The 13,817-nt window shown below is 31.8% G+C and overlaps 4 protein-coding genes across 6 annotated transcripts in view; 3 read left to right on the top strand and 1 right to left on the bottom strand.

Annotated features, from left to right (window-relative positions):
- Positions 1-13,817, bottom strand: part of SsRbeta (signal sequence receptor beta) — a 417,378-nt gene that overhangs the window by 71,801 nt on the left and 331,760 nt on the right. The gene's annotated exons all lie outside the window — the stretch shown is intronic.
- Positions 688-1,473, top strand: LOC145334909 (uncharacterized). The gene is made up of 3 exons (XM_080180540.1): positions 688-786; positions 906-977; positions 1,133-1,473. Exons 1-3 carry the CDS (start codon positions 706-708, stop codon positions 1,160-1,162), a joined length of 183 nt encoding a protein of 60 aa, XP_080036666.1. The 5' UTR covers positions 688-705; the 3' UTR covers positions 1,163-1,473.
- On the top strand, positions 1,446-6,185 carry LOC145312370 (tetratricopeptide repeat protein 37-like). The gene is made up of 9 exons (XM_080151609.1): positions 1,446-1,577; positions 2,025-2,114; positions 2,449-2,592; positions 2,783-2,897; positions 3,269-3,359; positions 3,894-3,978; positions 4,528-4,648; positions 5,010-5,103; positions 6,110-6,185. Exons 1-9 carry the CDS (start codon positions 1,482-1,484, stop codon positions 6,183-6,185), a joined length of 912 nt encoding a protein of 303 aa, XP_080007735.1. The 5' UTR covers positions 1,446-1,481.
- LOC145334677 (tetratricopeptide repeat protein 37-like) overlaps positions 6,479-13,817 on the top strand; it is a 29,895-nt gene continuing 22,556 nt past the window's right edge. The window contains exons 1-3 of the mRNA XM_080180241.1: positions 6,479-6,623; positions 7,168-7,285; positions 7,584-7,760. Of these exons, the coding sequence (XP_080036367.1) occupies positions 7,195-7,285; positions 7,584-7,760 (268 nt within the window). The 5' untranslated portion in view covers positions 6,479-6,623; positions 7,168-7,194. The remainder of the gene's footprint in view (positions 6,624-7,167; positions 7,286-7,583; positions 7,761-13,817) is intronic.

Here is a 13,817-nt window from a genome sequence, read left to right as displayed (position 1 = left end):
GGTTATTTCTGGTCCAGAGAAGACTATATTTTGGAAGGTAACTTCACGCTCTAATACAAAAATATTAAATAGATTTTTTAGTTTTCTTTCCATCCCTGAATCAACCCGAAAAATTATGTGGTTTAAATACAAAATGTAAAAAACGTCAGCTTTAATGTGGGAAGTTTTTGTATAATATTTTTAGTCCGTCGACCTTACCCTCGTTTCTATTTAGCAGACAGTATCAGCTGTTCGTCCTATTTTCAAATTAAAATAACAAAACAAGTACAATCAGTACGTGTAGTTGAAGTCAATTATTTAAATTTAAAAAAACGTACAAGGATGGCTTCACACACAAAAAAATAAATGAATTATTAAGCATGTCAAATAAAAAAATCATAATTGCTAAAGTAAAACTCAACTATGATTTAATTATATATTTAAATTGATAAGTTGGAGTGTAGCTAAGTCTAAAATATTAGGTAAGGTATTTAAGACATCAAAATTTGGCAAAATGTTGGAAATAGAATACATGGATTAAATTATATAAAAATAATTTATTTTCATTTTATTTCATACTAGGTATACTAGGTAATATTGAAAATTGACATATTAAATATGTATATTTATATTATGTAAAAGGACTGCTATAGATTACGATGTATACAAATTTCTTTAAATTTTTTCTTCAAATTAATATAAAGTGATAATATTTCAGAAATAGTAATGGATAGGGATCAGAAATTTTATCAAGGCTTAATTTTGTTGGGTGGAACATTTTTCACAGGATTCTTCGTAGGTTATCAGGTAAATTATTAAGTTAATAATAATGCGAATTTAGATTTTATTGTTTCCACTTTCAGTTTCAAATACGTTTTTATTGGTACTTAATTTTTAATTAATTTAATATGAATATTGTGATCTAGTTTAAAACTTGGAGAATGGAATGGCTTAAGAGAAGGAGGGAAAGACTCGCTGCAAAATTGCAACAGACACAGGTTTATTACAGCTAGCTATTTTTTTCATAATGTTTATAATAACTACCAATGCATAGATCTTTGCAGAAACTTAAAAAATACGATATAAGAACTATATCATAAACTTATATCAATTGATTTTAAAATGTACGAATTAAAACTTGTTTTAATTTCAGCGAGAGATTGACATGTTGAAAAATAATTAGAAGAAGAATGCCTTGTCAGTTATTTGTCAACAAATCTTTTAGTCGATACTAACTTATTAGATTCTTTCTGAGAACTTGAAAATCAATCATGATTACAAAAAAAAATTAGAAAATTATGCTGATCGAAAAGTAAAAATTAGTCACCTTTTTTCGATACATTCAGGATTTTTTGTACAGTTTTTTGTTTTGCCTTCAATTTTATAATTGAACTTCATAATTCATAAGTATTCATAAACTTGTAAATAATATGAAGATATCATTGGTGCTTTATACAATACACTTAATTTTTTCATCCTAAGAATTTCAGAAAAGTAACAAAATGGGGGATAGTAAAGAAATAAAGTTGACCTTGAAAGAGGCGAGACAGTATATAAAAGACAAGGAATATAAAGCTGCACTTAAAGAGGTCAAAAAGGTAATAAAATAATACTTTTGTTTAAAGTATTTAAAATCGTTATTTTTTTTGTTACATACCTAATATAAGTATACAAAGGAATCTAATCTATTATGAAATTTTCAACAAAAAAAAAATTAATAGATAAGTAAAAAAAAGATATGGTTATGGAGAAGTAAGTGTTTTCAAGGGGATCATATATATACGAAGCATGACCTTGCATTATAGCTGAATAGAGTTAATAGTACCTAAGCTTTTTAATGTAGATCAGTTAACCCAGTGATAGAGATCTTAGCATGTAGGGGCTATGTAATTTAGGATAAATCAACTTAAACATATCCCAATACATATCCAAAAATTACTAAAGAATACTATAAAATATTAGAGATAATTCTCGAGATCATATAGGTATAATATATCTCAGACAACATTAATGCTTGCGTGCATATTTGAATATATTTTTTCCAGGTATTAAACAAGGACAAGAATCATTACATGGCGCTAGTCTTCTGTGGAGTATGTCTCGCCGAACTGGAACAGCCAGATCAAGCTATTCAGGTATAATAAATGCTCATTTATTTTTAAAAAATCATGTATAGCATTAATCATAAATTAAAACCAGTTTGATCCTATAATTTTTCATTTTTATATTTGCGGAAAGCTGTCTAAATATGATGCGACAAATAACTAAAGATATTAAGTTGAAAATATACTGTACCCTTTTCATAACGACTTTTCTTATACATAAATAGCTTATAATGGCTTAACAAGTCAACTAAAAATGTATAAGACCTAAAATGCATGCGTTTTTGTATTTAAGACTTGTAGGTATGAAGCCAAGTTTAATGGTCCATATTCTTCTAACGTTGGTATGTAGTGTTTTATATTTTAGGCGTACAAACGAGCTACAGAAAGTTCTCCTGACCAGGAAATAGCCTGGGAAGGATTATGCAAATTCTACGACAAACATCCGGATAACAAAGATTATATTTCTGATCATATAGCCTCACTTCAAGCTCTTATCAAGCTTGTTCAGGTAAAACATTTTTCAGCTGCTCGATTCTTTATTTTAGTTTGATAGGTTTATGGATACCTATTTCTATTGACATAAGTGTTTTGATTGGATATTCTAAAGTAAAAAAAAATGTTTGTAAATATTAAAAACCTGATAACCTATTAGTATTAGAATCCAGGAAATATTTTGAGACATTTTCTCTTTTTATTAGAATGATGGAACCAAGTGTTACGACCTAGCCAGCAAACTATCTCAACTTCAACTAAACAGTCTTGACTTAGCAGCCGCAGTACATACATTAAGTTCACAAGTAGATGTAATTTCAGGAATGTACATTTTTAAGTCATAACTAATAGATATAGTTCTATGAATTTAAAGAATTTGATGTCTTATAGAACTGTATTACCTTAAACTTTTTTTTTGGCATTATATGATAAATATATATAAATAACACTCATGAAAAAATACTTAAATGGCGGCGTTTAAAACATAAAAAATGTAAAAGTAATTATAAATTACAAGTAAAGGTAGTATTTCAACTCAGAATTTCATTATTTATATTTATAAGAACAAAAAGGTACAGAATCGTCGTTCTGTCGATTTGATGAAAATGCGAGAGCCACTTTATTGATTTCATCTTAAAATATTGTTTAAAGCTCAAAGAAAGATAAAAAATGTACAAAACCTTGGTAATTAGACGAAACTCTTCAAAAAAGTTTACACGAAAAGATAGTAAAAATATTTTGCCAACAAACAAGTATTCCAACTGAATTACAGCCTATTTACAGGTAAAATGTATTTTTCATAGTGTATCTTACAGGGAAAGAACAATTATGGCTAAAAAAATTACAAAAAGGTTCAGCTACCCAAGGCAAAATTTCAGATTTAAGAATTAGAGGTCGTATTAATTATCTTACTATCCATTTATTAATTCTAAATTCCCATTTACAATATTAGATTCTTTTATAATTAAAATAGGTTTGAAATTTAATTGCACCTGTGTTTTGAGTCTCTAGATATTATTTTTGTTGTTTAATGTTGGAGGGGGGGGGGGGGGGGGGGGCAGGACAATAGGTTTAAATCACCTAAACTTCCGAGATGTATTCAGAAAAAAAATTTACCTTCATTTAGAATATTTGTTAGAAGGTAAATAAGGAATTATATAGAATTGTAAATAAATTTCTCTACCTACATTTTCTGAAGAAATAAAACTAGGTAATCAAGAAATTAATTGGATACCTAACCTACTAGTGTGTATACTCTATATGAAGTCGTTTACTTTACAGGTTTAAATTTTTTTTCATTGAAACTGTTATTTTTAGAAAAAGTTTAGAGAGTCTTCTGCACGGAAATGCGACCATCGAGAATATGGAAAATATGAAACATATAATCAAGCTTTTACATCAGGGAAGATTCTTATCTAATCATTTTTCAATATTTGTCCTTAAAGTTTAATTAAGTAATTACTTGAGATGACTCTATAAAGAAAGGAAAAGGCATTTTGCATCTAATAGTTATAGGTATTGCCATAAGAATTAAATAATCATTATGACAATGTTAGATTGTTAGGTATAACATGATTTTTAAATAAAATAGTCTCGTAATAGCGATAGAGTTGCTAGGCTTTTTATGTAATATGCTATTCGATACAGGGTTCTTTATACAAAGTTTGTACGATAGGACGATAAATCATGCTAATAAGGACTAACTAAGGGATATTCTTACGCCCATTAACTTCGCGATCTTGTTCCTGGATTCAAAAAGTTTGGGTCGTTTAATTAAAAATTTACTCGTTGGTTTGAAGTTAACAATGTCCTAACTTTTAAACCAATATTTTAAATCATTGGGGGACGGGGTGTACATCAATTAACGGCAATTGCCTTATCCTTATAGATCCTTGCATTGTATAGGTTTTACTTCCTGATACACTTAGATTAAGAATCATAAACCTATCAGATGAGAGATTTGAGGGACTGTTATCAGAAATGTGTTGTAATGACAACAATTTTTCCTCAGAATATTTATCCTTTGGAATATATTTGTAGAATTTATCTGGAATATTCTTGTTGTAAGAAAGGTATTCATTTCTTTTACCATGTTATGAAATTATTTTCTATCTATTGCTGGGGTGAGGGGGGGTGTGAGGGGGGGTGTGAGGGGGGGTGCGAGGGGGGGGGGGTGGTCATTAGTCCCCCAAAAAATAATGAAGTATTGATTCAATGATCTTTTTTGAGACTAATAAGAATTAGGTCCAAAGTTTCTTATAAATAAACCGCGACCGTTATAAACCACCAGGTGAAAGTATTAATTTCACTTAACTAGTTAAGAAGACCCCTATCTCCCATCCTACTATGTTTTTTATGCATATACATAAATTTAACATATTAAAGATATTTTAGTACAAAAAAGGTTATAATAAAAATACAATAACTTTCTAGGGGTTGACGTCACGGAAGAATCTAAAAATCCTGAAGATTTCATTAGTAGACTTATTGAATTTAGCAACAAAAATTTACTTGGAAATCTCGCAAGGTAATATATTTCTTAACCTAATTTGATGGATTGATTGATTAGCCATAGTTTTTTAGGGTTTGGACCTAAGTATCCATGGAGTAGGCTGAGACACTTTTGTATAGCCACTAGGGCTTTCAAGCTCCATGTTCAAGCACATTATGACTTGACCTGCTATCTCATGAGAGCTACTCATTATTACCTCACCCTCGCCGAGTATGGCATGTGTCCCAAATTAAGTCACCGTAATGAATGACACTCTCCGCAGAGGAGCTTGGGATAAGGGTAGTACTGATGTTATGTACGTGACTATTGAGCATCCAAACTTGCTCAATAATCCCCTTATTACACAACCAGGATAAGTTGCGTGATTATTATTGCGAATGAGAAATTTGAGCCAACACATGGAGAATTGAACTCGAACACTCATCACCATAGTTCAGTGTGCTACCACTGAGCCACGGCGCCCCTTTTTCTTAACCTAAGAGAAGTACCTAGTTGAATGTTAACTTAAAAGACGTAGTTCATGAAATTTCATTCGAGGTAGGTATTTAAATCTAAAAAATGTATATATAAACTTTTTGTCTTTACATACTTATATAAAAGTAATAGAATGTCTGTCTGTACCGAAGGATCTTGCTAATCGCTGAACCAAAATGGTTCTCCCTTACAATGTAGCTTCTCATAGGTCTGAAGAAGGTTATAACTACTTTTGGGCAGGGTATTACCACTATTCCAATGCCCCTAAAAGAAATAAACCACTCCCCCCCATTATATTTCTAAAATAAATTTTATCACAGCAGTATATTTTAAACATATTATATTTATTTTTAAAAATCCAAATTACTTTTCATTGTTTACTATTATATCAGTTGGTCCATAGAAATAAATACATGCTTTTCAAAAAGGTTATTTAATGTAATAAGGTTATTTTTTTCTGACACAAAAATTACAAGATGCATTTTTCGCACAATAGGGGAACAAGAAAAGTGTGAGAATGATTTTGTTGAAGAGTTATACATTTTAGGGGCCAATATCTGATAGACACTGGTGACGTTGAACAAGGTATCAATCTGTTAGCCCAATATTGCAAGGAAGTGTAAACAATCTATAACTATTTTTTTGACACACAATAATAAAAGTTTTGACTTTTTTGATTAGATACAAAATTTCTTTATTTTCTATAGACTTATTAATGCACCCAAACGATTCGCAAACTATTGGACTTTAAATTCCATGAATGGGTAAAATTTTGATAATGAAAAATAAAAATCATTCTTATTCTTTATTCTGGTTTTGTCTTTGCCAGATAAGAATATTAATATCAAGAATCATTTCAAGTCAAAATTGGTTAAATGATTTTTTATTTTAATAAATTAAAAGAAATAGAAAGACTCAAATTGTTTACTCAAGCATAAAAAAAGGCCACTACTCCTCCTGATGCTCATGGGATATTTCTGCTAGCCAGCGGTCAATATCAGGCAGGACAATTTCCAGCTGCAGAAATTTCTGTAGCTCAAGCTCTTAAAGTGTTAAAACAGGTAGGTCAAGGTCTTTCATACATTCACAGAAAGGGGACGAACGAAAACAAGTGTGACTCTGAGCCCATGCCAGCAGTGGTGTTAAGCGTTTTTTGGTAAATAAATTGCGTGTCTTTGAAATTTGGTCAACTAAACGTAAAACTTTATGTAAATATTCAAATACAGTTTCATGAGAACAAAAGTTGGAAATGTTATGCCATTTATGTCACAAGGAATGCTTTACATCACTGCTGGAAGATGCTTATATACCATTGATCTAGTTAGAAATTCCTAGGCATACATGAAAGAATGACAGGTAGGTGAAGATAGCAACAAACAACAAGTTTCTGAAAATGTTTTTGTTCTTATTTTCAATTCATATTACTCAATAAGTATAATTTTTTAAATGACACAAAACAAAACACATTAGTAAATAAAAATAATAGTCTTTATGGCTTTAAGTTTACCTTTTCATATTTACAATTTTTAGTGACATTAAGAATTTAATCATTTTCTTTAATATTTTTTGCATGGAACATACTATCTCTGAATTTTCATTTTCTAGGTGAAGGAAGACAACCTTCGGAGGCACATGAGAAAAGAATTGAACATAATCAATTTAAAATCTCTGTATCATCAAAGACGTTTACAAGCATTGGAGTCTCAGTTGACTAATATGGAAGGTATGCTAGTTTTTGGCAGCGAAGCTGCTCTATTGTTACAAATGTCCTTATCTGAGTATTCACTCTAAAATTCCTATAATAACTACTCGACTTCCTTATGAATGCTGATTAGGATTATGTAATTTTTTTGAAGATTTATTGTGTTTAATCTTTATTCTTTAACTCATACTGACCTTCCTTTCATTTGGCTGTTCTTGATTTTTATAAATATATAGTTTTAGACTAATTTTTATTGTTATTCTATTTTAAAATTAATACATTGTTTTATAGTTATAACTTGTATTCTTTTCATTTTCAGGGCTTTTAACAGAAGAGAATAGCTCTGATAAAGAATTGAATATGTTGGTTGGCAAGGTGTATGCTACTCTGGACAAACAAGATAAACTATCACAGTTTTTGTTGAAGACTACGTGCTTGCAGTCAGCTGATGTGGCGCTTATCAAAGCAATCCACATGAATACACAGAACAAGATAGGTAAATAAATATTGATAACCTATTGTGTTCTTTTTAAATTCTCACGAGAATATTTAGTATAAATTGTACAGGGTGAGTCAGAAAAAACTGAGTTTTTCGATTTTCAGAAACAACCAGACGGAATACAGAAAAAATAATTATATGTCCTTGTTCTCTGTACAAAAGCACATCAAACTTGTAAAAGGTGTTTTTCATTATCTCTAAAAATACGGCCTCTGTGATAGGTGAATGGTGTCAAAAAAGGCCTTGTGTGAAAAATGTTGATCAAAAAAATTTAAATAACTCATTTATTTTCAGGGCGACCACTGCATACTATATATACTATAAATACTATATAGGATGAATTTGGATACTATATCATACTATATGACTAAAATTTACTATATATACTATATAATTTTACCTTTATTTGAACAAAATTTACTATATATACTATATAATATTAAATTTATATAAAAAAAACGGATATTGTCAGTTTTGTGACAATGCATCTTAAGAAGTGTTTTGTCTTTTTTTCACAGTAGGTTTTCTCCTATTTCTAGCCCCTGCGGGGCAATCATTAACCTTTATAACCTATTAAAAGCTCCAAATGTCCGTCTCTCCGTTAGACATGGATGAGGGGAAATGTGATTTTCTTGGCTCCTATAAAAGATTGAAGGCAACTTTTTGACAACATTCCTATCATAAAGGAGCAGAATCAACTATAAAACATCTTTCAAAAACATTCATGTTGGTCTAACTGTCTTTTAGCAGGTTTTTTTAGTTATTTTTATATTTTAGTTTTGGTCCGATTTTCAAGCTTTTTTTGGATGATAGTATCAAAATATATTTTCCTTTGTTCTGAGTATCCAGTATGTAATTTACTTTGAATGTCGGTCTAACAGTCATTTCATTATACAAAATAAAATATGGATTGGGGCTTTTTCTTAAATAAATCTAAAATAAAATAATCATCCACGATTTTTTTGTGCTTTGCTACTTACCTATGGATGTTGTCATCCTTGTTTAAAATAAAACTTTATCGAATAGAACACATATTTGCAGGGATCTATAGGGATAAGACATTAGCCGATTAATTGATACACATCCCCAATGATGATACACAAAATTAATCCTTACATAGAAAAAATTATTGGATTGAAAGTATGGAAACTCATTTTAATTAACCAATCAAAATGCCATTAAAGTCCCCAAAGTTGTTGAGTCAACGAATAAGAAAGTGTTTTTTGGGGGACTTGTATAATGAATAGCCCATCGTCCACTCGCTCCCTGCATATTTGAAAAAAATTCAAATTATTTCTGCTTTTTATCACAAGGTATATTTTGTGGATATTTCTAACAAAAACATTTGTAAGCATCAAATATTTAAACATAAGTTACTTTATGTGAAAAAAAAAATTTGCGCGCTGCGCGCGCCAATTTACAACTTCATTTCAAACTACTTTGACATTTATCTAAGTCTTTTCTCAAAACTGTATGTCTGACTACAAGAATAACAATAAATAAGTATATCAAAACTAAAAGACTTTTTTTCTGACAATTAACATTAAAAACCTTAATTAAAGCACACAAAGCTATATATTCCTGACTTGTTAAAATATTACTTTTCTTGTTGTCTTTAATTAGTTTTAGTTAAAAGGGGGGTGTGTAATTTTTTAGGTGCGCTTTGTGCACCGCCCTAGCAAATCCTTGTGAACACCGCTTTATTAAAAAGTGACATATTTTTAAAGTGCCATTTGAAGAGGGTGGCAGATGGTTGGCACATCTGTCTTGAAGTGTAAATGGAAAACAAAAAATGTGTGCCCTATAAGAAGAAAATAAAAGTTTTAGACATTTATATCAAGATATTTGAAAATCTCAAGTTCAATTTTCATTCCCTAGGAGCTACAGCATAATCATGACAAAAAAAGCAAAGATTATTTATTTAAAATTTTGCTTTTATGAAGTCTTTCATAAAACCTCTATATGATTCATTTAAGGCTGAATTTCCGTGACCTTAGCAAAGCAACTGATAAAAATGGCCATTAATTAAATCCCTTCATGAGTGGTTTTATGAAGAACTTTATAAAAGCAAACTTGTTCAAAATTTTAAATAAATAATCTTTGCTTTTCGTGTCATGATTATGTGGTAACTCCTAGGGGATAAAAATTGAACTTGAAATTTTCAAATCTAATTTTCTCAAAAACCCTCGTTAGAATATTTTAAAATTTTAGGATATAATCTTGATTTAAATGTCTAAAACTTTTGTTTTCCATTTACACTTCAAGACATATGTGGGGGGGGGGGTTAAATATTTTTTTTCAAGATGCCTTTTAGCTCCAAGTCATTCCAGGGTTGGGAGAAGGGCTAGGAAAGAAGGGATAGGGATTAGAAGGCCCATAATCAAGTATTCCCGCCCCCTTAAACCCCCTTTTTAATATAGGTATATATAATTCTCGCCACTGATTTATGTGAAATTGCTTTCATAACAACTTTGCTTTGAGCTATTATTAATGATATATATTCTATTATTACTAAATAATTTAAAGTCCGATACTATATCATACTATATGAGTAAAAAAAATATACTATATATACTACTAGCGGCTACGCCCCTAGAGGCCTCTAGGGGCACTTGAGGAGGAGAGAGTCGAATTTAGTAATTCAATTTCTTATTTTAGATTTTAAAAGAAAAAGTAAAAAAAATTTACGTTTGATGTTTGTTTTTCGTTGAACGGCCGCAGCTCACCTTAGAGCGGCCAAAAGTATGGAGAGTAGATAGGGCTTGTGACGTGTCTAGGGGTAGGTTTTTAGGGTTGCTGAGCTCAAAAATACTACCAAAACTAGGGTCGGCCTATCCCTATGGCAGCTGGGTAACAGCTGCAGCTCATGTGACATGTTTAGGGGTAGGCTTGAGACATGTCTAATGCCTAGGGGTAGGTTTTTATGGGTGCTGAGCTCAAAAATGCTACAAAAATTAGTGGTGGCCCACCATATGGCAGCTGGGAACGGCCAAGAGTAAATTGAGTAGATAGGGCTTGTGATGTGTCTAGGGGTAGGTTTTTATGGGTGCTTAGCTTAATACTACTACCAAAAATAGAAGCTGCCCATCCATATGGCAGCTGGGTAACGGCCGCAGCTCACCTAAGAGCGGCCAGGAGTATGAAGAGTAGATAGGGCTTGTGACATGTTTAGGGGTAGGTTTTTATGGTTGCTGAGCTCAAAAATGCTACCAAAAATAGTGGCAGCCCATCCCTATGGCAGCTGGGTAACAGCTGCAGCTCAGCTGGGAGCGGCCAAGAGTAGAATCAGTAGATAGGGCTTGTGCCGTGTCTAGGGGTAGGTTTTTATGTGTGCTGAGCTCAATACTACTACAAAAATTAGTGGCAGCCCATCCATATGGCAGCTGGGTAACGGCTGCAGATCAGCTGAGAGCGGCCAAGAGGCGAATGAGTAGATAGGGCTTGTGACGTGTCTAGGGGTAGGTTTTTAGGGGTGCTGAGCTCAAAAATACTACCAAAAATAGGGGCGGCCAATCCCTATGGCAGCTGGGTAACAGCTGCAGCTCAGCTGGGAGCGGCCACACTATGGTCTATTTAAGGGGTTTAGTGGAAATTTGGTATAGCTTTAATCAAATTTAAATATTTACACTTCTACCAGTCCGAATTCATTAAAATAAAAAGTTATGAGTAATATATTACATTAGGCAACTTATACAGTTGGTCATGTATAGGTGCGTGCACAGGAGTGTGATTGGGGGGTAACCAAAAAGGGGTGATTTTTAAAATATAATTTTTGTTACTACTCTGTTATTTTTAAAGATAATTGAACCAAATTTTTAACCTGATTCAATTACTACCCTAGATAAACGATTATTAATAAATAATAGGGATTTCCCGCCGAAACCGCCGTCTACCGCCGAATTCCGCCGTGTTATTTGCTACCTCATTTGGCTGTTTGGAGTCAATAAAAAAAAGTGATATATTTAAATAAAAGTATTATAATACACCTTTTACTATCCACTTACAACTGCTTTTTATGTTTATAATTTATTTAAGAGAGGTTAAGTCGTTTTAAACTTAAAGAAAATGAATATTGAGACTGGATAATCGAGCTTCCCATTAAAGATATTGATTAATTTTTCTGTAAAGTATCTTATGTGTATTTTTCTACTTGTATAGTTTACCATTATAAGTATCTATTTAAATTTAGTACTGTCCCTCAAGGGCCTACAGGGGCCAACACCGCCACCCCCCCCCCCTTTCTACTACCAAACCAGAAGTTAAAATTTTACTGTTTTTAAAGGTATTATACTGAGTTTAAAAGGAAAAAAGTATTCTCATAACTGACCAAAATATTTTTTTGTATCTATGCCCCACCTCCCCCCCCCCCCCCTCCTATCTAACCAAAAATAAGATAACCATCATAAAATTGATATCAAACTAAATTTAATTCATTTTAGAACAGTAAAGAAAAACCGGTAGACCAAGTAATAGACTAAAACAGTATTTGCCAGCTAAATCATAACATATCTTACAAAAAAAAGACAGAAGAAACGAACACATTTACTCTTTGAAATCTTAATGTTCTTAGAGTTTTACAGACAGATGAGGGGACCAAGTGAACTAAAGAGTAGATGCTTGTTGGTGAGCTTAACCATCACCAAAAAATCAGCTTTCTTAAAAAATAAAACTGCTTAGTAGATCAAATTTTCCCTACAGATATCTTATGTCTGTAAGAGAATTAACAACAGTCCGACGGACCAAATAAATCATACAGTAGATGGTTGTTTGTACAGATAATGTTCATAAAAAGATTTTCTTTCAACAGTCTTGAGTCGTAGCAAAGAAATTCACGATGTTTACATATCGATTCATACAGACTGACGGACTTTGCGAATTTGAAAGTAGCTACGCTACTACAAAATTCATTTTTGCACTTTCCTTCCAAGGACTAGAGTTGCAAACACCTTCCCTAAACACTAAAATCAAAAAAGAAATCACCTATATGCAATAAATGTTTTGTTTTTTAAAATCTGCGGGCGGCGGCTTTTTTTGCGGGAACTGCGGGTAAGTCGCGGTTTTCCTTTAAAATTATTGTTCCTCTAGTAATTACTGATTAATTTTAAAAAGTTTTACTCAATTAATTTTAATAGTAATGGAATAACAGAGAAATTAAGATTGCTGTTATGGTTTGTAATTCCCCCCCCCCCTCAAATTTAGGTTTTACAGGCAATTTTCAGATTTAAAATTTTTAAAGTTGCGCTACCGACCCCACTCTGGAAACTTCACTTAAAGTTGTATTATATTCTCAAAATTTAGAATCATATATGGTTTGGTATGGGGTCGGTAGCGCAACTAGGAGTAAAATGAGGAAAACTAATTTTTTTTGCTAAATTTTTCAGTAAAAAAATGACGAAAATTTTTTCATAAATTTACTTTCAAAGCATAAAATTAACACTTTTAAGGTAAAATATATAATAAAAATGTTTTTATTTATTGATTTGGTATATATATTTGTAAAGAATATGAACGAAATTAGTTTTTAATAGATATTTATGCAAAAAAAAATTATTTTTTATATCTAGGTAGAAAATAAAAAGTAGATTTTTGACCTTCAAAAAATATTGATTTGACCCAACTTTGAAGTAAAAAAAGACTTAGTTCCAAACGTTATTTTTTCTTTTCCTTGTCCATTATGCATGGGCTAGGGTATGTAAATCAATAATATCAAGTTAAAATAAGAAAATTTGATCGTGACTTTTTTGCCAAATTTTCACCCTTAGACCGTTGTGGGCCAAGAGTAGAACCAGTAGATAGGGCTAGTGCCGTGTCTAGGGGTAGGTTTTTATGTTTGCTGAGCTCAATACTACTACAAAAATAGTGGTGACCAATCCACATGGCAGCTGGGTAACGGCTGCAGCTCAGCTGAGAGCGGCCAAGAGTAGAATGAGTAGATAGGGCTTGTGAGGTGTCTAGGGTTAGGTTTTTAGGGGTGCTGAGCTGAAAAATACTAACAAAAATAGGGGCGGCCCATCCACATGGCAGCTGGGTAACAGCTACAGCTCAGCTAGACAT

The sequence above is a fragment of the Acartia tonsa genome, chromosome 2 (assembly GCF_053477335.1).
Source record: "Acartia tonsa isolate MP-2025a chromosome 2, ASM5347733v1, whole genome shotgun sequence".
Lineage (NCBI taxonomy): Eukaryota > Metazoa > Arthropoda > Copepoda > Calanoida > Acartiidae > Acartia > Acartia tonsa.
This window is presented reverse-complemented; position numbering and strand designations above follow the sequence as displayed.